The 22,789-nt window shown below is 35.7% G+C and overlaps 3 protein-coding genes across 5 annotated transcripts; 1 reads left to right on the top strand and 2 right to left on the bottom strand.

Annotated features, from left to right (window-relative positions):
* Positions 1-590: 590 nt before the first annotated feature.
* On the top strand, positions 591-4,879 carry LOC118028341 (syntaxin-22). The gene is made up of 7 exons (XM_035031900.2): positions 591-1,340; positions 2,431-2,524; positions 2,740-2,879; positions 3,033-3,107; positions 3,709-3,866; positions 3,983-4,083; positions 4,507-4,879. The coding sequence occupies exons 1-7, from the start codon at positions 1,150-1,152 to the stop codon at positions 4,570-4,572; spliced, it is 825 nt and encodes a 274-aa protein (XP_034887791.1). The 5' UTR covers positions 591-1,149; the 3' UTR covers positions 4,573-4,879.
* Positions 4,880-6,206: 1,327 nt separating this feature from the next.
* On the bottom strand, positions 6,207-9,185 carry LOC118028340 (uncharacterized). 2 transcript variants are annotated; one of them, XM_073404857.1, is made up of 5 exons: positions 8,943-9,185; positions 7,846-7,963; positions 6,952-7,330; positions 6,673-6,839; positions 6,207-6,558 (listed from the first exon to the last, which is right to left on the bottom strand). In XM_073404857.1, the coding sequence occupies exons 2-5, from the start codon at positions 7,954-7,956 to the stop codon at positions 6,265-6,267; spliced, it is 951 nt and encodes a 316-aa protein (XP_073260958.1). In that variant the 5' UTR covers positions 7,957-7,963; positions 8,943-9,185; the 3' UTR covers positions 6,207-6,264. The 2 variants fall into 2 exon arrangements, with proteins under 2 accessions (XP_073260958.1, XP_034887789.1); XM_035031898.2 differs by having other exon boundaries at positions 9,001-9,184.
* Positions 9,186-14,214: 5,029 nt separating this feature from the next.
* On the bottom strand, positions 14,215-20,314 carry LOC118028342 (heat shock factor protein HSF8). 2 transcript variants are annotated; one of them, XM_035031902.2, is made up of 3 exons: positions 19,694-20,314; positions 17,149-18,426; positions 14,215-14,657 (listed from the first exon to the last, which is right to left on the bottom strand). In XM_035031902.2, exons 1-2 carry the CDS (start codon positions 19,976-19,978, stop codon positions 17,185-17,187), a joined length of 1,527 nt encoding a protein of 508 aa, XP_034887793.1. In that variant the 5' UTR covers positions 19,979-20,314; the 3' UTR covers positions 14,215-14,657; positions 17,149-17,184. The 2 variants fall into 2 exon arrangements, with proteins under 2 accessions (XP_034887793.1, XP_034887792.1); XM_035031901.2 differs by lacking the exon at positions 14,215-14,657 and having other exon boundaries at positions 16,839-18,426; positions 19,694-20,313.
* Between the last annotated feature and the right edge of the window lie 2,475 nt (positions 20,315-22,789).

Raw genomic sequence — 22,789 nt, 5'->3', positions numbered from 1 at the left:
CTTCAACCCGTAACCCAATTTTTATCTGGATTGACCATTGAGTTTGGATTTAAAATTTAAAATATTTATTTTTATTTTTACATGTTTTGGTTAAATAATTTTAAAATTAAGATATTTTTATAATAAATATTTTAAAAAATAATAAAATAATATCTCTAAATACATGTTTCTTCTGTAACTCCTATCTTGAAATAAAAATTTATTTTAAAAACTGTTTCAAAATAGATTTTCTTGTTATCTATATTTTTATCTCTTTAATTAAGTTCTTTTATATTTTTACTTTTTTTTTTATCCTAGAATAATAATAAAACACTATCTAAAAATTGATTGAATATTTCCTGGGGGAATCTAGCCCGAACTCAAATCTTTAATCTGACAATTAAATTCATTTTAGAAAAAAAGATTTTACCTTGTCGGAACATGCAAAGCACTATTGATAATTCAAATTCATGGGAATATATTTTTTAAAAAGTTTTGGTAATTTTGTTGCTGTCACGTTTTCCATAAATTATTTCGCCCTCAGATCAATAAATTAAACGCACAACGACCACCTCAATTTTTGGTTTAAAAAAACGAATATTTCTTAAAGAAGTAGTGCCGTAGTCTCTGTTCATACCCCCACCCCCTCTTTAATCCATAAGCTTCTGTTGCTTTCTCCGACCAAAAACACCTCCCATCCCACCCCTAAAATTTTAAATTAAACACATACTAGCACCCCATCACCACCACCATCACGCGAAGCCATTGTTTTTCCCTGACCAATCGCTCTCTCCCACGTGTCCCTCCTTCAGGGATCCACATCAACGTGCCCGGCACCGAATATTCATATCCCCACCCGAAACCCCAGAAAACAAACATACATCATCATTCTAATCTTCCTCTCTCTCTCTCCGTCTCTCTAAAATCATCAAAACAATTTTCTCAATCCGTGCCGTGTTATTAGCTTCTCTTCTTCTTCTTCTTCTTCTTCTTCTTCTTTTCATTTACCTTAATCGATTCTTACAACTGTACCCAAACAACCCGCTTCTCTCCCCTTTCTCGGGAAAATCCCCTCGTTATCTCTCGAGAAACTGCTGGTTGGGTTTAGGGATTTTCAATCAACAGGTCGATTAAATTTTAGTTTAATCGAATTAAAATAATATAATAATAATGAGCTTTCAAGATCTGGAGGCAGGGCGACCCTTGGCATCTTCAAGGAGAGAACTGATCAACGGGAAACAAGATGCCACGCAAGCGGTTGCTTCTGGAATCTTCCAGATCAATACCGCCGTTTCCACTTTTCAGCGTCTTGTTAATACCCTCGGGACTCCTAAAGACACGCCTGAGCTCCGGGAGAAGCTGTAAGTTTATTTTTATTTTGTTGCCGTTTTGAGTTTCTTCGTTTGTCGTTTTGACTATATGACGAGATTTATGGTCGATTTTCCGTAATTATTTAGAATTAAATTATCGAAGTTGTGTAATTTTGCTGTTTGGATGGTATTATTGAAGTGATTTTATTGTGTTTACAGAGCTGAAATTAAATCACAGGCGTCTGAAAATGAACAGGGTTAGAAGACTGTTGTTTTCTAATGAAATATAAGGAGACGATTGTTGCACTACAAGGCAGTTTATTGTTGTTATGGCAATATGACATCGTTTACCACAATAATTTTTATTTTTTTTAGACAATTTTACAAACATTTATTTCCTATCTGATGTGGAATGTACCACATAGGGAATTCTTATTGCAAATAGCTACATCACTCAATCGGCATGATCGTTATTTTGTCTATTATTAAAAGTTTTGGGAAACAATACTAAACACAATTCTGGTTGTTCCGATTACCCAATCTGGGCCATGTGCGAGGGATGCCTGTGTGCATGATAGCATAATCACAACACCCTTTAGTTGCTAGCAATGCTAAAAAAATCTATATCCTGGTACTTACGTGGGTTTGTTTTTTGGTTTTCCAGAATTTATGCAACTGATAAAATCTGTCTGTATTTTCCCTGAGGAGAAATGCAGTATATCTGAGCAGTGACAGAGAAATAGTTAATAGATTAGAAAGAACGTAGGGTACACATGAGTTGGGCTTGGATAATAATTACTTTCTTTGCAGCCACATTTGAGACTACTCTTATGACTCATTAGAAAAGAACTTTCAACATTATATTGTGAGAACTTCTCACCTAAATTCTATTCAGGACTTAATTGTACTGACCTCTTTATGGGTATTTTGAAAACTTGTTGACAGTAGTGTTTGTTCTCTCTTGCTCAGAACATTAAAATATGCGAGAGACTCAATAATTTATTTTTCACAGAAAAATGCCAGAATTTAATGGTTTGCTGTTCCTCGCTCCCCTTTTCTTTTAGGAATGGTATCAGTCAAATACCCTTGTAATGAACCTCCATTTTGAGCTGTCATTGTACTGATTTTTCTTGCATGACAGGCATAGAACAAGGCTACATATTGGGCAATTGGTGAAGGATACTTCAGCCAGACTTAAACAAGCTAGCGAAACAGATCATTATGCTGGAGTCAGTGTATGTTTGCTTCTTGTTCTTTACTGTGTACTTAAATTATTACTTTTCCAGATACCCTTCTGATTCAGTAATCACTCAAGATCCCATTGGAACCACATCAATTCCACCCCTTGAATTACTAACCTTTCTCAACTGGTTGGACATGTTATTCAACCTTAATGTTCGAGAAAATCAACATTTGGATTGCCTCTTCTTTTTTCTTGTTGTAATTGCAGCAAAGCAAAAAGATTGCTGATGCTAAATTAGCAAAAGATTTTCAAGCAGTTTTGAAAGAATTTCAGAAGGCTCAGCGGCTTGCAGCTGAGAGGGAAACTGCATACGCTCCTTTTGTTCCCCAAGCAGTCCTTCCCTCCAGGTGATTGTCTTAGGATACCTTAATCGATAGTTTGTTGGATTTGAGATCCTGTTTGGTTCTTTGATATAATGAACAGTTTGTTTTGATAATACAAAAAAGCGTTGATATTTGTATATTCTTCTAACAGTTTGTGTTTGTTCATATTCTTTGCAGCTACACAGCCAGCGAGGTAAATGTAAGTTCCGATAAAAGTCCAGAGCAGCGCGCCCTCCTTGTGGAGTCGAGAAGGTGAGATCTGCTCTCTAACATAGGCTACCAATGACCTTTTCATTTATTTGTCCCAACTGTAAGAGAAATTTATCAAGTAATGTTTCTTTTCTACCACAATTCCTTGTTCATTGTGTTGAGCATGTTGGGGAATTTTTGAAACATGTTCACATTTTAAAACCAGCGCGAACATTTATAGGTTTTTTCAAAAAACTGCTGGTCTTAGTTTGCTGCATTCATTTTTTATTTTTATTTTTGATTCATACTCTGTAGGACTGAAGGGATATCATGCACGGAGAGGATTTTTGGTACAAAAATGAGTGTAGGAATTTTTTATCTCGTAATTTGCAATAGGATTGATTAATGGTTTACTTCTGTGCCTGATCATCTAGATAAGAAATCAGTTTGTAACTTAAAAGTTGAATCATATACTCTTCAGAAAAATTGTATACAAGAGTTGCCTCTGATTACACCTCAGAGGTTGCCCTAGACAGACTTTTAAAAGTAGGACCATTCCTTTCTTTTTGTTGAAAGCCTGTCGCACAACTTGCTATGTACTTAGCTTTTAATTGACCTGAAAAAAAAGAGAGAATTCCAAGCTTTGAATTGAATTTTGATGCAGACAGGAGGTCCTACTACTGGACAATGAGATTGTCTTCAATGAGGCTATTATCGAGGAGAGAGAACAGGGAATACATGAAATTCAGCAGCAAATTGGTGAGGTGAATGAGATTTTTAAAGACCTCGCTGTCCTTGTCCATGAACAAGGAGCTATGATTGGCAAGTTTTATCTTGGCTTTTTCTTCCCCGATCTTGCCTGCATACAGATAACTAGCTCTATATATATTTTAGTTTATCATTATTATTGAACTTCCCTTTTTCTGGGTTTGTTACAGATGATATAGGCTCCCATATCGAAGGTGCCCAGGCTGCAACATCACAGGGAACATCCGAACTCGTGAAAGCTGCAAAGACTCAAAGATCAAATTCATCTCTGGTAATTTATGGCATCTCATTTATTTATTCCCATTTTGATTATTATTGTCATTATTGTTGCTGGTGGTGGTGTTGTTTGTTTTTGTGACTAAAGTAAGTTATGGACTGCTGACATGGCTAATTTGGACACCTCCCTTTGCTTCTGTTTTTGTTCTTTATGTTTTTTGATTAAGTTGGACACTCCCAGATTGTCCTATAAGGGGCTTGTCATCTAAATGCCATTTGCATTTTCAAATGCGTTTTTCTTTTTCATTATTTAAGAATATGAACTGCTTCTTCGATGCAAGTTATACTATTGAATATCGATGAAAGAAACTGTATATTGCCCTTATTTCAAGGAGGGGAATTTCATTCTAGATGTTGATTCTCGATGATTTATTGTATTGTATTGTATTCACAACTAACCCTCATGTATTTAATGCAGGCCTGCTTGCTCATGGTGATATTCGGGATTGTGATTCTCATTGTGATCGTAGTACTTGCAGCCTAATCCAAAAAAAATCTTTATAGAATCCTTGGAACTGTTTCAAGAGCTGCTTGGCAACAAGATAGTAATGTCTCTGCTAGTTCCTAGGTTATGTTCTTTAATTTAACAAGACATGGTGACTGACTGGAGTTTCTCACTGCTAGTCAGAGGTGGTATATATTGTATGATGGCTGCAGATGATCATTTTGGGATTCCTGTCTGTTTCTATTTTCCGCTGCCTCGGGTTTACAAGGGTGTGCAACTGTCTGTTCAATTGTTTCGAGTTTAATACTAATATTAATAAACATAACATCCATTCTTTTCTTTCCAAGCATTTGGCTTATAACCTTCTTCCAACAATTTTTCACATCATTAGTGCTTCTTCACTGGCTTGCTTCTTCCTGCAGTAGGGTAAATATACTATCAATTTATCATCAAGTGGCAAAGGTGCCCTTGTAGATACCAGCAATCTTGATTTGCCTTGTGACAAATTTATCTAATGTGGTAATTCTTGTATCTTCAGTCATTGTTGTCTTGTGAATTTATTCAACCGGTGGTATTTGCAAAGAAATTTTGGTTTTATAGGATCAGAATTTATTCATGTCCTTATAGTGGAGCTACGCGTTGAAGTTGGAACCATGTGCAAATTTCTGTCTTTGAAAATTGAAACCCCACTTTCCTGACTTGGAATGTTATTCCAACGACTTCGTAGATCATCTGGCACGATAGAGGTCCGTTTGATGATGAGGGTGGGATTTCAATGCATGCTAATGCAGCAACGAAATGTCAAGTGCCCTCTGGGAGTTGAAGAAGCGGTACGTGGCGAGAACTCTCCCGTATCATTCGTTGTCTAGGCACAAGTAGTCAATGTGAAGTTTGCCTGCTCTTTCGGTTGGAGGGGTTTCCATGGTCGACTTCCAATTGGGAAAAGAAGATTAAAAAAAAAAAAAAAAACAGAGACGAAACCTGGTTAAGTGACATGGATAATGCGTGAAAAAGAGTATCCAAAGCCATCGGGCCAATATGTAAGGTAGAGAGTGATAATGATACAGCTTTTGATGAGAGGGGGACTTCGTATCGTGGGAAAAACCTGTCTTAGGGAGGTAGATGACGCCCGGGTTGCTTGTTGGTTCTTGGGGTCTTCCCTGACCTGTCAGGGTGAAGGCCGGTCCCCGGGAAAACGATGGGAAAAGGCAGAAACCTTGGTGTCCTTTATCTGAATTGCCTCCGCATTAGATGCCCAACCGGCGTTAAAGGTCGAGTTGAATAAAACCTGGTCATCTCTTGGCAGGTGGTATTATCAACCAACAATCAATGTATGAAAAATGAGATACTCTTCTCTGTAGTTATTTGCAGCAAAAATAAGCACAATTTCTTCGTCATGGGATTTTTAAGTAAATTATGAAAAAACAGATAATTGTTTTTTCCAGAAATATAAATGGATGACAATGCGGTGTTAAAGAGTCGCTAGTGGATGTTATAATTTATAAAAACACGTGAAAGGACCATTGCTTTTTTACCTGTTTTTCTACAGACACTCTAAAATGAATTGGTGAGTACAGTAACAGTTTTGGCAATGGGAATGCGCCTATTCGGGCAAGCAACACAGCAAGTACGTAATTCCAGCCATTCCTTGACAGGATATTCCAAGCAGATAGTTGTTGCTCCACAAAGCTTTATACAAAATTTTGTTCACGGCAAGAGTATATAACAAAACTACGATTCTTTCAGACTGTTGCACAATTTACTATCAGAATAAAAGATGGATGTTAGGACGATTAAAAGAGTAGATATAGAGGCTGCAAGAAAAGTTAAAGCAGATACAATGCCAGCATGTGCCCTTATTCCTGAAGGTATTCTCCACACGACATTGTCAGTTCTAGATCCTGTCCTGTCATTGGCTGGCATAAGTAGGCAGCTCTCATGGTCCCCATTTTCTTCCATGCTGCAGCGCAGGAATATTTCAGGTTCACCAAATTCCACTTCTGAATAGCCACTGTCATCAAGGGGCTGCAAGAGAGGGACATAATTCAGAAAATTTTCTTACAGCTTTGTGATTGCTCATTTTATTATTGTTGTTGTGATAACACAGCAACGTCCTGTTCTCTTCAACAATTCACTTACAGGATATCGCGCATGCAATGGAAGGTCTGCACTGATTTCCAGTTCACTTATATGTCCCAACAAGGATGTGGGAGCAACATTCATATGAATCTCAACAGCTGACTGATTCGATAGAACAGAGGGCAATTCCAAATTTGTATCTCCAAAAACAGCCACATCAGTAAATACTGCAGAAGTGGAGTAAATGCACATCAGGCCAGAGAAAAATGCCAATATAGCCCAAATTTCAAAATGGGGTGCACGTAAATCATTCAATGTAGGAACAATTAAATGCACTACCACCACGCTTGAGTAGGTGTTGGAGCTCAAATGGGTCAGCAAAGACTCCTGTCGGCAGTCTCTCAATAATGATAACTTTACAAAAGTGAGCACGTAGCTGAGACATGGAATCTGGCTGCATGTGGAATCTGATAGTTGATGCTATATGGCGATGAGAACCTTCACCAATCAAATGGCGCCATGGAACTGATACTCTTAAAAGATGATTCAGATTATCTGGCAGCAGCTTGCAGGTATTAAAAAGAAGTTCATCTACTATGAAGTTTTGGAAATTTCGTTCAAGCAAGCTATCATATTTTTCAAAATAAGATTCCATAATATACTTCCTGAAACCACAATATGAGTTGTTGGAATTGGAACTCGACTCACACCTTGCCTCCTGACAAGCAAGGAAACAAGTTAGACAATAAAATGTTGAAACTTTTACATTCACACCTTGCCTCCTCGGACAATTAAGGATACAAGAAAGACAATAAAATGTTGAAACTTCATTGCACGCGTAGTCAAATTGAAAGGAATTCTGAGATGGTTCCCTGCAATTGCATTTCAATTCTCAGAAACATGTACTATCAAAATGGCAAACGTTTGGATATTGTTACAAGTAGCAATTATAGTAGGCAGGTAGCCAAACTTAAAATAAATGCTGTATGGTCATTAGGGCATGCCATATTGTTGCTTCTTGAAATGCTCACAGCCATCTAGTATGCATCTTTAATTGTAGAAAGTTAATACTTACAAAATGCTATACAAAAGATTATACGGCAGCAGGATATCTATGTGAAACTCAAAGTACAGCATGACACTTACAAGAGCTATCAAATCATGGACAAGAAATATACACAGCAACAGATATGAAGAAGAAAATCCAAGGCACAAGGGTTATGGTGTACCCACCTCACTTGAAGATGAAGAACTCTGCAAGAAAAAGCCAAAGCCAACAGAGAATATCAACAGGATTCCCACCTTCTGGTCAGTGCAAAACTTAACATGCTTAGGAGTTTCCATAGACTACCTGAAACATGGTAAAAAGTGCAATAGAAGTCATAAATATTAAGCATTCAGTTGCAGGAAAGATAACATTCCGATAATTTTTCCAAAGTTAAAAGCAGACTTTCTACTCCTTTAAACACATATACATATCCAGTAAATTTAGGGCATTTACAGGCCAATGTCCATTAACATAATGTTACCAAAAACTCACGACATAACAAATGAAAGGCATAGCATCATCTCTCATTTTCTACAAGTAAAAAGTACAATCCCAATTGCAGTCACACCTCTAGATGATCCACTCTAGAATGATCTTGATGATTCATCAATCAAAACTATTTTAAACAAGCACATTCTCTATGCATCGGCCCTATATGAAAGTCACCCACACACAAACACAGACATACAAGTGTACACATGTAAATACATGCATGTCCTCACCAAAAATATAAGAAACATGAACGAGTCAAACAGGGATTTCAAAGATTAGCTCAATTACACACCATATTACAGCCAAACTGAGTCTTTCAAAGGTTCAGTACAGGAAATGTAGCATTTAGAACGAACAGGGTTTTTTTTTTTTTTTTATTTTTTATCATTTTTTCCAATAGAAATCAAACTAGACCTATCCACAGCCATAAATTAAAATTAATAGCACAGAAAAAACGAAGAAAGCACCTACATCCTTCAGTCATTGATTCTTACACGTTTGCATTGAGATGGTTTTGACTTGTGCAAAAATCATGCACCAATTTCATTGAATTTTATTATCACATAAAAAAAAGATAAATAAACAAAGTGAATATAACTAAACAGATGAACAAAAAAAGGGAAAAAAACAGAATCCGATTCAATAAAGGAAAAAAAGCACTTAAGCCAAATCTAGCTAAAAAAAAACACAGCATTTCTGTAATAACCCTACATAAAAAGAGATAAAAAAATGATTCACAGAAAGAGAATGTAATTCAATGACCGAATCATGAAGAGATTAAGCAAATTGCCTGTCTAAAGCTTGTATGTGCACCATTTGAAGACCCAGTAGAGAGAAATAAAACTCACCAGAATCAATCTACTGAGATGGAAAATCCTCTTGGAAAAAGAGAGTAAAAACTGCTTTTCTAGCAGTTGAGAGAGAGAGAGTAAGAACTGGAATCTGATATATCAATCAGATTTTCTCTCAACGAAATATTCTGAGATGGGATCCTCTGCTTTGTTTTTCTGTTTCAACTTTCAAGATGAAGAAAATCAAGTAAATTATTTATGATGACAAAGAAGTGGGCTTGACAGCCCTCCTTTAAGCTACGATGAAGCCCATAAACAAGTAAAGTTTATTACTTTTTTTTTTTTTTTGGAGAAGGAAAAAAAATGAATCAACTGCTTTCTAGCTTCTTCTTTGTTAAACCCCTTCCCTCCCTCTCGGCTTCAAAGATTTTTCCCGCCCAGTGAAGAAATAATTTTCTACCAAAGAAGAGAAAGAGAAAACAGAATGAACAGTACATCATCAGCAAATTCATCAGTATCAACAGCAGCAATTATTGGAGGTGGATGAGGAAGTGTTAACAATGTTGTTTTAGATGATTTTCATTTCCCTTCTGATTTAATCTCCATTCAAGACCGCAAAGATGAGGCCATGCTTGGCTTGTTTTGTTCTCCTTTTTTTGTTCCATCTGAAAATCTCTTCTTTTTGTGAAGTTTAGCCATCTGGGTTGTTATAATATTGCATAATCTATATGAATTTCGGATTTTTTGGTTGTAGGTTTGGGCATTTTTGTAGGAAAGAATTTTTTTTGCCATCTTGGCCATTAAAAAAGTGAATAATTTTTGTGGGATTTGGCTTATTCTTATGGAAATTCATTGCTTCGTTATCTGGGGTATTTATATTTCTGCATTTTCTGCGTTGGCCTGTGGACTTGGTGGCTATTTTTGTGCTTGTTTGATACTTCACATTATTTTTTATTCCTTGTGTTTAGATTGCTACTATTATCTTTATAGATCATATTTATACAGGCCCCAATACTCTAGGATTCTCTTCGGCATGCTTCACAGATTTTTTTTTTCCTCTAGTGTTTAACATACATGTTACTGAGATGTTGGTCTTATTCATAAATTCATTATCCTGCTGCTAAGGAAATAAGGGGAATGAAATTCATGTTGTACATAAAATTCTGAAGTTTATGTTGCTTGTTACGAAATATTGCCCCTTATATGTATTTACATTTTTAGAAACAAATCGAACTCATTGACAGAATTAGTTTATGTTTCACATTTTGATTATTTAAATATAGGACTAAGCCAATTGATTCCATTAGTATTGGTCTAGTGGAGGATTGAGATTTAATTTCTTGACTTCAAAAGACATCAAGCTTACATCTCTAAATCGAGTTCTTTCATCCAGCTGCCTTGAACCATTTTAATTAGCATGTATGTTATATTTCTTTGTTTCTTGAGATACCTCTGTTTTTAGTGGCCCTCTAACCTAACTTGGATATGAAAATTCAAGGACTTACTTTTTTGCTTTTGTTCTTCACCCATTTTGGTTACAAAACAAAACAATAAAGAAATATATTTTGGAACTTTATTGTTTATTCTTCTCTGTTAGCTCTTGTCTGACGAGTTCATCGTGCTAAACATATGGCTTTCTTTCTCTTTAAGCTTCAAGCATTCAATGAATTATGTCAGTGGAAGGTTGGCAGGAGCATAGGGCTAGGGGCGAAGAGGGGGGAGCCTTCTGTTCTCTCTCTAAAACTGACCTTGGAAAGAAAAAAGGGAGGCCCCGCATCCGATTAGTGAAACACCCATAATTTTAACTACTATATGTATTATCCGAGTTAATAGCAACACATTGGAGTTATTGCTGTTCATAGAAGTCTTCTTATTCTTCTATTGCAGCGTTAAAAACTGATCTGATGGCTGCACTCAACAAGGAGGTTAAATCATTGGATGACGATAACTGGAAGTTTGAAGGACCTCGTTCTCATATCAAGGCCAGGTTAGTCTTCAATCCACCAATTACCTGTCCTTTCACATCCCACTCCTCCAACTTGTGTAGGATAAATACGAGTCATGCAAAATACTGGCATTTAGTGATTTATGTGACTGCTGTGTTTTTTATTTTAGAACTGCATCACTTCGCGTGTCAGTGGTATCAGCTGATTCCTTGTGGTGGATCTCTTGTCACATGCCACCGACATCAGTTTAGGGGTCATCTAAAACATGCTTGAAAGATTAGCAGATAGGTTATTAGGTGGGACAATGGTGTTCCGTGTTGGATTTTCATGTCCCATGATCATAAAACTTCATGTTGCGTAAAATAGATTTTATCCCTGTAGCTCCCAGTTAAAGACAGAAAATGAAAAATGGACTGGAGGGAGTAAGAGTTTGTCAAAAAGCTCCACACATAGATCCTCTGATTTGCAGACACATACACCAAGTATCATACTTTGTCTCCGTGACTGGCTGCTGGAATTGAATAGGGCATCTTCTTGCTTCTGGAGAACAGTGCACAGATGAAGTGTTTGTGGGTGGGTCTGTAAACTTTTTGTAAGATTAAATAATTAAATCACACCAGCTAGCTTCCCTAATTTAATTATCAGAACAAAAGGGATCACTTACACATGATGGATGCTGGATCAAAAACCAACCTCTGTTATTGCTTCCTCGTATATTCTCCTGCCTGTCCATATTATCCATGTGCTTTGACATTTTCCCAGGAGCTGAAAAGAAATATTGGAACCACTTTTGAAGCTGCAATTCGTTTTTAAACATGTTACAAAACTATGGAACAGATACCGAGGAGTATCTGATCCAGATCTGTATCTCCCTCGTATAACTATCCTTCCTATGCGTTTTTTTACCCAAATGTTTTTGTGAGATCTTTTTGAATCATGTAGATGAATGTAAACTATGACTCTCGGTCTGTTAGAGGGCTTTAAATCCTGCTTTCTTTGTGAACTGCGGGTCCATCTCCTTGTGATTTCTACCTTGATACCTTATTTTAGTTTGTTCATTGTTATTTATGGATTTGCCTTGTCTTCTTTTATGGATCCCAATGCAGCTGAAAAAATAAGCAAGAAGTTGGAAATAGCAACGCATAAAAACCTGGCTTTGCCGAAATGACATGTAATTCTGCGGGCAGGTTGACTTTTGGCACATATCTTTTAGTTTGATGATAAATATTTCTTGTTTTGTTGTGGAGCTGGCGATTTTATGTGTTGTTTGCCCCACAGGGATTTTTTTTTCCCCTTTCTCCACAGGGTCGATGCCATACACTTGATGTAGCTTATAGACCACACCAATAGTTTCGTTCGTTTTGATTGAAAATCTTAGGTCTATCTCACCGAAGTGTTTTTTCGTTCTATGTACAAAACTGAACTTGGTCGAATCAATCCAGCAACCAAACTCGATGCGGTTTCTAAAACACAAACCTTGGACTTGAGGTGGAAAAGGGTTTTGGATGAAGAGGCTTCTTGGGAGTATGTTTGAAATTGTTTTTGGGTGCTTTTTTTAAATTCGTTTGATATGAAAAAACATTAAAATTAATTTTTAATAGTTTTGATATAATGATATCATAAATGAAAAAAAAAATGAAAAAAAATAAAAATTTATTTTGATATACTTTTTTAAAAAAAAAAACTATTTTAAAAGGTATTCAATACCACAATTTCAAACATATGAAGTTAGACCTGTAATTTAGAGTGTTTCATTTTTTCAAGTTTGTTTGTTTGTTTTTTTTTTTAATCACATTTTAATATTGTGGTGGTTGAAAATTTGATTTTGTAATTTTTTTTTTATAGGGTTAGTGTGGTTTGCAGGTTTGATATAATTCAGGTTGTCTCGGTTTACAGGTTTAGTGGGGTGTTTTTTTTTTTTTTTAATTAAACTTAACTTTTTTATCATCTATTTTTTCTTGTATAGTTAAAAAAAAATTAGTTTATGAGAAAAGCTATGTTGTTAAACTTTATAAAGTCCGTGAACATGTTCAAAAGTTCGGTTGGCTGACCTGGTTCCCAAGTTTGAAGAGTTTATTATTTTATTATTATTTTATTATTTTATCCTTTAAATATTGGATTAATTGAAATTTTTGTTTCATAATTAGTTTTGTTTTGCTTTTTTATGAGATTATCTTGATCTTAAAAAACATATTGGTATTGAGTTGATGTTCTATTTTGTGATCGTTTATTTTTGTTGTTATATAGTTAAATAAAAATGGTTTTAAAAAAATAAATTATAATCGCACTAGATTTCATAACCCAGGTTCACAGATTTGACAAGTTTACCTTGACTAGGTATGCTTTTTTTTTTAATTGTTTTTTTTTTAAATTTCCTTCAATATTGGATAAATTGAGAAATAAAGTGCATGATTTTATTTTTATTTGCTTTTTATATAGTTATTATTGTCTCAAATAAATGTCTATTTTTAAGCTAATGTTCAATTTTATAAGCATATATTTTTATCATGTAATTAAATAAAAATAGTTTATAAATAAAATTATTAAACTCAATAAAAACCCAGGTCATGGAGGACTGAAATCAATCTAATTTGTCATTATTTTAATATATTTTTTTTAAAAAATTCATCTTATTTTTTTTTTAAATTAAGTCATATTTTTACCAATCATAAATGTTATAATTAAGTTTGTAAAATTACTCAATTTAAATCGAAATAACTCTCACGTAATTTAATTAGAAAGTCAGTTAAGTCAAAAAAATTTAAAACCAACCTGTTTAATAATATTATTAAAAATATATAAAAATATTATTTTAATATATTTTTAAATAATAAATATTTTTAAAAAATAACTATTATCTCCTTTGTAGAAAATACTTTATTCCTCCACGTTCAAAAAGGGGTGAATCGCTTTCGGGTTTGGGGAGCCCTGGTGTCCACCCTAACCATCAGCTTTGTGGTCAGCAGGAGCACCCTTAATCTCGGCCTTTCATTTCATGCTTAAGAATCAGAGTTTCTAAAGGTCCAAGTGACGATTTTTTGAGGTAGGCAGGATTGAATGCATGTCATGAATCAAAACATATCAGGATTCCATGCACTATAAATCAGCAGTTTCAGTCAACTTTTTTAACAGGTTTGGCTACTCAAATAGGTATCAGATACCAAGGACTGCTCAAATTAGACCAACCAGAAACCATGCAATAAACTTTAGGAAAAATCTCCTAGCATTTTAAGAAGATGGTAACACTTCGTCACCATTTAAAAATTACATTAAAAATCAACAGACACATACGAGTCAACGAAAAAACTCAAAAATATTACATAAATACTATTAAAATTGATTTAATATATAAAACACCCTTATAAATTAAATATTACATATTTACAACTTCTCATGGTCAAAGTATTAATGTAAGTTAAAATTTGATGTTAAAACACTAGACTTCCCCCAAACTTCACAAATTACGATGGGAACAGTAAAGATGACCACAGAAAAAACTTAAAATTGCCTACAGAGCAACGAGACCAGGCCACCCAAATTGCCATTAGCACCAGTTCATTTACAGGCACAACCCAATCGCCATCAGTACCAGCTTGTCTTCATTGATTTTCCACCACCTGTAATTTACTATATCCCATGATTATATGTATTTTAGTTAGGAGCAACGACGTATAAAGCACCACCACGAGGTGCTTGATGTACTTGTTTTTGTCTTTCATAATCTATTGCTTCACCACTACTGGGCCATTTTCCAATAAACTACCCCATCTGTAAAGAACAAGCATTGGTCAGAATTTGAACGAGATATTAAACAAGCTGATGACCATAGGCCGTAAAGCAAGCATTCTACATTTGCCTAAGCGAACTATGATCTCAACCTAACAGATCCATATTCAAGTCACTCGTCCCAGCAATGTCCCAACTATGAGAAATAATACACATAAAATCAACAAATCTGATTTTGAAAAGAGAGCTAATTAAGGGATGCTTGTTATGAAGAGAGAGTAGCAAGGAGAGGAGATGTCCAGGAAGATAGAAGAGATGAATTGAGAGAGAGGGTGATTGTTGTGGAGAGAATATATAGAGGAGAGGGGATGTCAGGGAGAGAGGTAAAGAGAGAAAGGAAAGGGAGAGGAGAAAGATGCAGAAGGAGGAGAGAGGGGGAAAAGAAAAAGAAAAAGAAAAAGTTGAAAAAATCGAGGCATATTTAGGTCTTTTCATAAAAAAATGAATAAATTTGAAAACACAAAGATAAGAGCTTTTGTGTTTAAATTATAGGAGCACCGGCGGGTTTTTTTATACAAATAGTATTTTTAGAAAGATTTTGAATATTCAATTCTAACCATATCTTAAAAATTCATCAAATTAAATCTAAACCACTTTGACCCTAAATTAACCACTAATTAATTATGTCATCATTTAATGGTATTTCAAGATGTAGATATCGCATCATCAAAAAATTTCTAACGGCACTGGGTGCATAACAAACAAAGCTTGATATGTATCTAGTGAACTATTTTTTCTTCTCTCATTTTTCTTTCATGTCATTTTGATTAGACAAATCTAACCACATCTTAGAATACAATCATATTAATCACTAAACCACTTTAACCCTAAATTAACCCCTAACTATACATTCTTGTTTGGTGGCATTCTAAAATGTGGTTATAATCATATCATTAAAATCTTTCTAACGACATCGAGTGTACAAAAAATAAAACCTCAATCCAAAGTGACTCAATTTTTCTTTCCTACCAGATCAACTTCTCTCCTTTTTTTTTTTTTAATCATTGGATTTTAAAAAAATTTGGGCAAGCTTTTGTACATATTAATTAATTTACATAAAATATATATTTTGACTTTTGAATTTTGACTAAACCAACATTTAAAAAAATGATCGTGATGCAAATATTTTTATGCTATTCTCCTAAAATTTTTATGAAACTGTCACTTTTTTTTTTAAAAAAAATCCGAGTATCAGAGTAATTTTCCCTCGACTTTATCATGCAACGTGCCAATAAGGCCACATCCCACTTTTACCAAGCTGGGGAATAGAGCAGCACCCCTCAGCAATATTACCACAGGAACAGAAGGTGACACGTTACTCTTTCCACGACAATTCACACCTCCAGCACATGAAATTATCCAGATTGGCTTCAATATGGTTTATATATCCCCATGAAGCTTTCCGCCTCCCTAAATAGGCCACAAAGCCACTGGAAACGTTGTTATTTATGTGACAGGCGAGCAAGTTACAAGCATTCAGTTCAGTAATCCAAGGGTAAATTGGCCATTTGCTCAACAATTAACCTTTCATCCTAAACCAAGAGCAGCCTACACTGTATACTTTGACCTTGTTACAGCAGGCAATTATCTCATTCTCCCTGTTGCTTATCACAGATATAACATCAGTTCGAAACAAGCAGCTGTCAACCTTATCAAATCTCAATTGCATTGGTTTATAGAACTCCCTCCAATAATTAGCTTCCTAACTTCCAGTGAGTCAAACACTCCACAATCTTTTCTTTATAATCAATTCTCTGCTCCAAGATCAGCAGTTCGGCCCTCGAAGTCTACGAGTGTGCTTGCTTCTGCGTTCTGATACCAGTCACACTTCCCTACTACTTTTAGATATCGCAAAAGGTCTAGCAAATCAATTTCCCACCCTCCATCGAATTTCTCTAACCGCTCAAGAGTGCTACCTCTAACTAAATCCTGATTTGTTTGGGGTTCAGTGCAACCTATTTTTCATCAAAATTTATATTTTTTTAATTCAAATTATATTTTTAATGTTTTTGAATCTTTTTTATATGCTAATATCAAAAATAAATTTTAAAAAATAAAAAATATATATTATTTTAATATTTTTCTAAGCTATTGTGCGGTACAAGTTTTTCCATAAAGTTAAAGTAGCCAATGAATGGTCTCCATGGACAAAAAATTGGAAAATAAAAAAAGGAACCACGAAAGTGAATTACTTTGAAACAAAGGCAGAATTCAGGAATAGGATTTGACATGTACAAAAGATGGATAATCGGATCTATGGACCTAAGGAAAACATAATGTTTCTTGAGATCTTGAATCTCTCATAAGATGATGAAGAGAAAAGTTCAAAATAAAAATTTGAGATAAAGAAAACTGAATTTTATGTCTCCATATGTGCAAAAATAAAGCTACGCTGAACAGATACCAAAGGCATTGCTTGTTCCAATGGCCAAAGGAGGAGGACCGCTGATTTAAAAGTTTAGTAGGTGTTTACCTCATACAGTGTGGGACAAAGGTACATTTCGTGTGATTAAAGCTTCTTGTCTGATGTCAGAAGCTCCATTTGTTCTGTCAGCTGATCCACATGCTGAGCTTTGTCCCACCCGTTTGCATTTGGCTGCACATCATTTCCATTGGCTTTACCCTCTACAGAACTTGATTCAATATCCTCAGGCTCTGGACTCTGCACAAGAAGGTCATCCCAGAAGCTAGAATTATCAAGCAAAGCATCAATATCAGGATCAGGGGAGATGTTGTCAATATCTATGGGTATTGTTCCATTAATTCCTAATGAAGCTGGATCTATGAATCCATCATTGCATGTCTCTGGTTCCATGTAATCTTCACAAGGGATATCAGCAACATTTTCTGGTACCATTTCAGGCATTTGAGAAACATGGGGCATGATCACTTCTGCCTGAGGAATAGGTATGGAGGTTGCCCCCTGTGCTCCAACCAGCATACTTATATCTGGAAACTGAGAAGCTGTAACCTTTTCAGAACTAGCAAATTGCAGGGAAGATTGTATTTCAGATATTGGAGCTGATGGGCCCTGCCTGGAAATCCCAAAAGCTGCTGGTATATGAGCGGATTGCCCTGAAGTTGGCAGAACCTCTTGAAGAGTCACTCCGGATGTGTGGCTCGAAGAGCTTCCACTGTCTTTTGCACCAAGATTATTGTCATAAGATTCCAACTTAGAAGAAGCATCCATTTTCATAATCTGCCTAAGCATTGCTTGGGCTGCCTCATTCATCAGAGGCTGATACTTCACAATCTGCCCATCATGAGAACCAGAACCCTCATTCTCAGGAACATCCTCCTGCTTGAGCCTTCGTTTTTTATTGGCTTCCGTTATGCGCCTATTGTTGTCATTTTGCTGTTGTACAAACTGAGCCAAGAAGCCTGGGCTGTTCATCGCCTTGGCCAGGAATGACATCATCTGTTGCTGACGCTGCTCCATTCCTTGAAGTCGCTGTACCATGGTTTGCAACTGGCTATCTGTGGACTGTTGCTGCTGCCTCAACCTAACAAGTTCTTGCATAAGGACATTCTTGTCCCTCTTAAGCCTCTCCACCTCTTCCTCAAGCCCAAATTTCCCAACCTCAACACAGGCGGCAACCGATGAGTTCTGTCCATGTGGTTGTTGTGGCTGTTGATTAGCATGCCCGTGGGCAGGTTTTCGCCGACTGATAATCCTAAGCAGGTGCTTCTGACCCCTCAAAAATCCTTCATTGGCAAATTCCCAGCGGTCTGGATCCACCTTTCGAAAACCCTGTTTGAAAACAGAGAACAATATACACAAAGACTAAGTCCAAAAGGAAAGAAACAAAAAGATGCAAATCACACAAACAAAAAGAACAATATACAGAAAGATTACGAGCTTAGGCTTGGTTTTCCAAACAGTAAACATTACTGGAGGATAACAAGCAGTGATTAGTTCTCCTTCAGGTAAAATCAATGGGTAGTTTTGGTATTGTCACAGGAGGGGAGCACTCCTGTTAGCTTTTCACACATAATACAAAACATTTAACTTCAAGGAAAGCGATTTTATATTAGATGTGATAGATTACTAAGGTAATGAGCATAGAAGTTTTCCTTGGCTGCCTAGAAGTGTTGATCCCTTCTTGGCTTACCAAGGGTAGGAATGCAGATATTGTTAGTGCCAAAGGTTTGAGGGAGATGAAGTGGCCACAAGAGGCAAGATGAACATATTTTGAAAGGAAGGTTGCTTCTGATAGATCATACGCAAAATCTCCTTGCAATGTTTCTTGGAGCTTGTCGAGGAGAGCATAATGTAGACAGTAAGCTGGCAATACCAGGTTTTTATGTAAAGTCAAAATGATATTTGATGCTTCATCATAAATAATTCATATCCTAGTCAAACATCATATCAACCAAAAAACATTTCTCTAATTATTAAAAAATGGTTATTAGATGGGCGCTCAACCTAAGAACACAGTTACAAATCCAAACTGTTAGTAGCATCAGATCTTTATTTATTGAGAGAGAATTCGGTTATATTTCTTTTATTTTGTTTTGTCTTCCCATCCATGACTTGGTAGACAATAACTGGGAAATGATCTTGCACATGAGCACAAATGTTCAAACAAAATGTGAAAAAGATTCAGGAACTCTCCTCTATTGGGAAGTCGATACCTATAGCGCCATAGCAAACCGTGACAATAGCAAACGATACTAGACATTACAATTATACAATGAAATCCACACTTAACTCAACAGATTGTCACTCAATAGCAAACAGGCATCATGCCATTTCATAACCACTAGCTCGTGGTAAAGACATTTCAGCTATGATTGGGAGTTCGATGCCCCCTTGCTTTATGAGAAAGCCAACTGCATTTCCGTTTGATTTAAAAGGAGCACATAATTTCCTTGAGGCAATATTGAAGGTGAAAGGATAAGCTCTTGTCGAGTTCCTTCCACATACAGCTAGAAGTAAAGCAAGAAAACTACAGCAGAAATGCAGAAAAATTCAAAAAGAAAAGAAATTAAAGAAATAAGAAAAGCGAAATCCATACGTAAGTGTTCAGTTGCCTAACAAAGCTGGAGAAATTATTATGCTTGAAATACTTCGGCAAAAGATCGCGAGCGAACTCCGGCGGATTCCAAACCACAAAACTATTATTCGTCGAACTCCAAGACACCACCGCGTCTGTCGCCGGATCGTCTACCATGTCGTAAGTCTTACTTAGAAATGGCGGCGGCGCATTCGACTGTGACGCCATCGGCACCGACGCCACTTGTGCCCCACCGCCGCTGATCGAGGAGTCGCCACCGCTTGCAGAGTTGATTGTTCCATCCATCAGAGTAGCGATTAATAAAGGAAATGTTTATTGATTGGAACTTTTTAGGGTTTTGGAAGAGCAGGCATTTGTGAGAGCAAAAAAGCTAGATTAACGAATCGAGATTGTATAGGGAGGAAGGAGAAAGGGGGTAAAGAGGAGACAGGTGGTTGTTGTTGTACGGTCACGGGAAATGAAATGAAGAGTGGGATTCTATTAAAGGCAGACGCGACGGAGGGAAACAGGCACGAGCCTGTTGCCATTTTGCCTCTTCCCTTTTTTTCTGGAGGTGATGGTAGCAGTTGAAATTACTGGTTTACTCCTGCTTTCTTTTTCTTCAAAAGAAATTGTGAGCCTGTTTTTTCCCCTTATTTCTTTAAATAAATATATATTTAAATGGTATTAAGTATGAGGTTAAAAATATGAACGAGTTATTATAGAGTAATCATCATAATAATAATTTTTTAAAGTGTTTGATTTTTAAGAATGTTTAGCTTGAGTTAAATGTTAGAGAAGAGAGATAGGTTAATTTAATTGTTTTTTTTTTTTTTGAGGTTGTCGGCCTCTAGTATCCGGGTTGCCTCGGCTAATCTCATGATCGCTCCGAGTTGCATACCTGACAGTGACAGGTGAGATCACCAATGAGTGTTGCTGCGTGCATCGGAACTCGAAACTGAAACCTCGCTTAAACGGAACAAGCTGATTACCACTTAAATCAACCCTATTAATTAATTAATTTAATTGTTAGTAATAATTTATTACAAATAATTAAAAATTAATTAGAGGTGATCATCACCCCCTTAATCATTCACTCTTCAAAAAATAAGATAAAAAAAAAAAAAAATTAATTTTATTAAAGTAAAAATCAACCCTTTTAACTTTCAACCAAAACATAACCATAATTATTTAAATTTAAGGTAAATATATCTCGCATAAATAATTTTTTAGCATCTATTTTTAGAATAAATCTTTGAATTTTTCATTTTAATTAACCAACTCGTCTCGTCTTAAATTTCGCCCCTTCAAATTATCATGCCGCACCTGTACTTCCAAGAGGAACGTAGCCAAAATGCCAAACAGAGCTCACTTTAAAAAAGTTCGCCAATCATTATAGATTTCTTTTCTTTTCTAATAGTTATGAAATATTTTTATTTATTATTGTTGGGACAGAAATGTTGAGATCCGGGTTTCAGTCGGTGTCCTTATTCGTAAAACAACACGACAAGCCCGACTTATTGAGAATCGGAGATGGAATATCCCGGCATTTATTTTTTCTAAATCATACGGACCCCTGAATTGCTTATCAAATTTGAATTAGTACCTGTACTAAAAATATTATCTCAATTGCCACGTTAACTTCTTATAAATTCTTAATTAGTCCTCCTATTATATTTCTATTAGTTTATTTGTTTTTTCATGTTGCTTTTATTCTTTCAGAAATTACACTTCATGAAACTCTACATCCGCCAATTGCTCCTCCATTTTGAAACCCCAAATAAGACTGATTCTGTTCTTGGCATTTTTAAGAACCATGGCTTCTCCAGAGCCCGTATTTTAAACTTTGCGAGGAGATGTCTACGGTGCTTTTGTCTAAACTTCACAAAACACTTCTGTCCAATCTAAAGGTTTTTCAAGCCCTGACGCTGTCAAAATCATATCATCCTACCTATGGAGTTTGAAGTGTAGTTTAGAGAGAAAATTGCTCTGTTAATTCTTTCCCGGCCTTCTATTATGATTTCACATGTGGAGAATTTAAAAAAGCTTATACAGAAAGTGACTCTCGTAGGATTTCATCCTTCCAGGAGTCATGGTGCTGAGGTCCACAAGCAGATCCAGCAGGGAAAAGAAGCTCGAAGTGTATAGGAGATGGGTTTTGTCTCAAGAAGAAATCCTCACAACATTTGTAATGTTTCCAATGTTTATGGGCATATCTGCAGAGAAGATCACGACATTGATGGATCTACCCAGATATTGAGATTTTACGAGAAAAAGCTGAATCTTTCTTCGGCTGTAAACTCTTCTATATTTTAATTCACAATCACTCTACATGTCCATTTGTTTTCTCTATTTGCAAAGATTGAATACGCTTTGTTTTTTAACATAAAATTTGAGAATTTAGGGTTTTTATTTGGATTTAAAAATCAGGAATGAGTGCAGAGCATAGCATCTTATGAGAGTACTAGAAAAAAAATGCAGGTATTTGGTTGTTTCCAGAATCCAGATTAGAAAAAAGAGAGAAATCAATTAAAGAAAAATTAGTGAAGGGGTTGGAATTGCAAGATACGATGGTGGCAGGTTAGAGTCGTTCGACAATGTTGGTGGCTAGTTCTTTTCATGGTGGAGAGAGAGCAGAGAAAGAAAGATGCCGTGATTGGAGGTGCGGTGGTGGTGGTTCGATGCCGGATTCTGACGTGACATTTGATTGTTTATGCCTTTAGAGATAGAACCATGCTAGGAATAAAGGTTTTTTTTTTTTTTTTTTTTTTCCTGGTGTTGCCGAGTTTTTGCATGATAAATAGTAATACTTTTATTATCTAAATTGCGTTAGCCATAAAATCGATAGAGAATTTCTTATATTTTATTTATATAAAGGTGGTTTAGATTTTTTTTGTCTGAATTAAAAAATTATATTGATCCAGGATATATAAACTATAATGTTTTTTAAAATAAAAATAAAATGAAAAAATAAATAAGTTACGAGAGGTTTTTGTTTTTAAAATTATCCCATTTATTTTTGATAAATTGTCGAAAAGTGGGACTGGAATCCCGCTGTATCCACAAGGCTATTATGAATGGGCCAAGGCCTAAGCTGGAAGTCCATATCTGTAGTAG

Source organism: Populus alba, chromosome 15, assembly GCF_005239225.2.
Source record: "Populus alba chromosome 15, ASM523922v2, whole genome shotgun sequence".
NCBI lineage: Eukaryota > Viridiplantae > Streptophyta > Magnoliopsida > Malpighiales > Salicaceae > Populus > Populus alba.
Note: the sequence above shows the minus strand (reverse complement) of the source record. Positions and strands in the feature narration are given on the sequence as shown.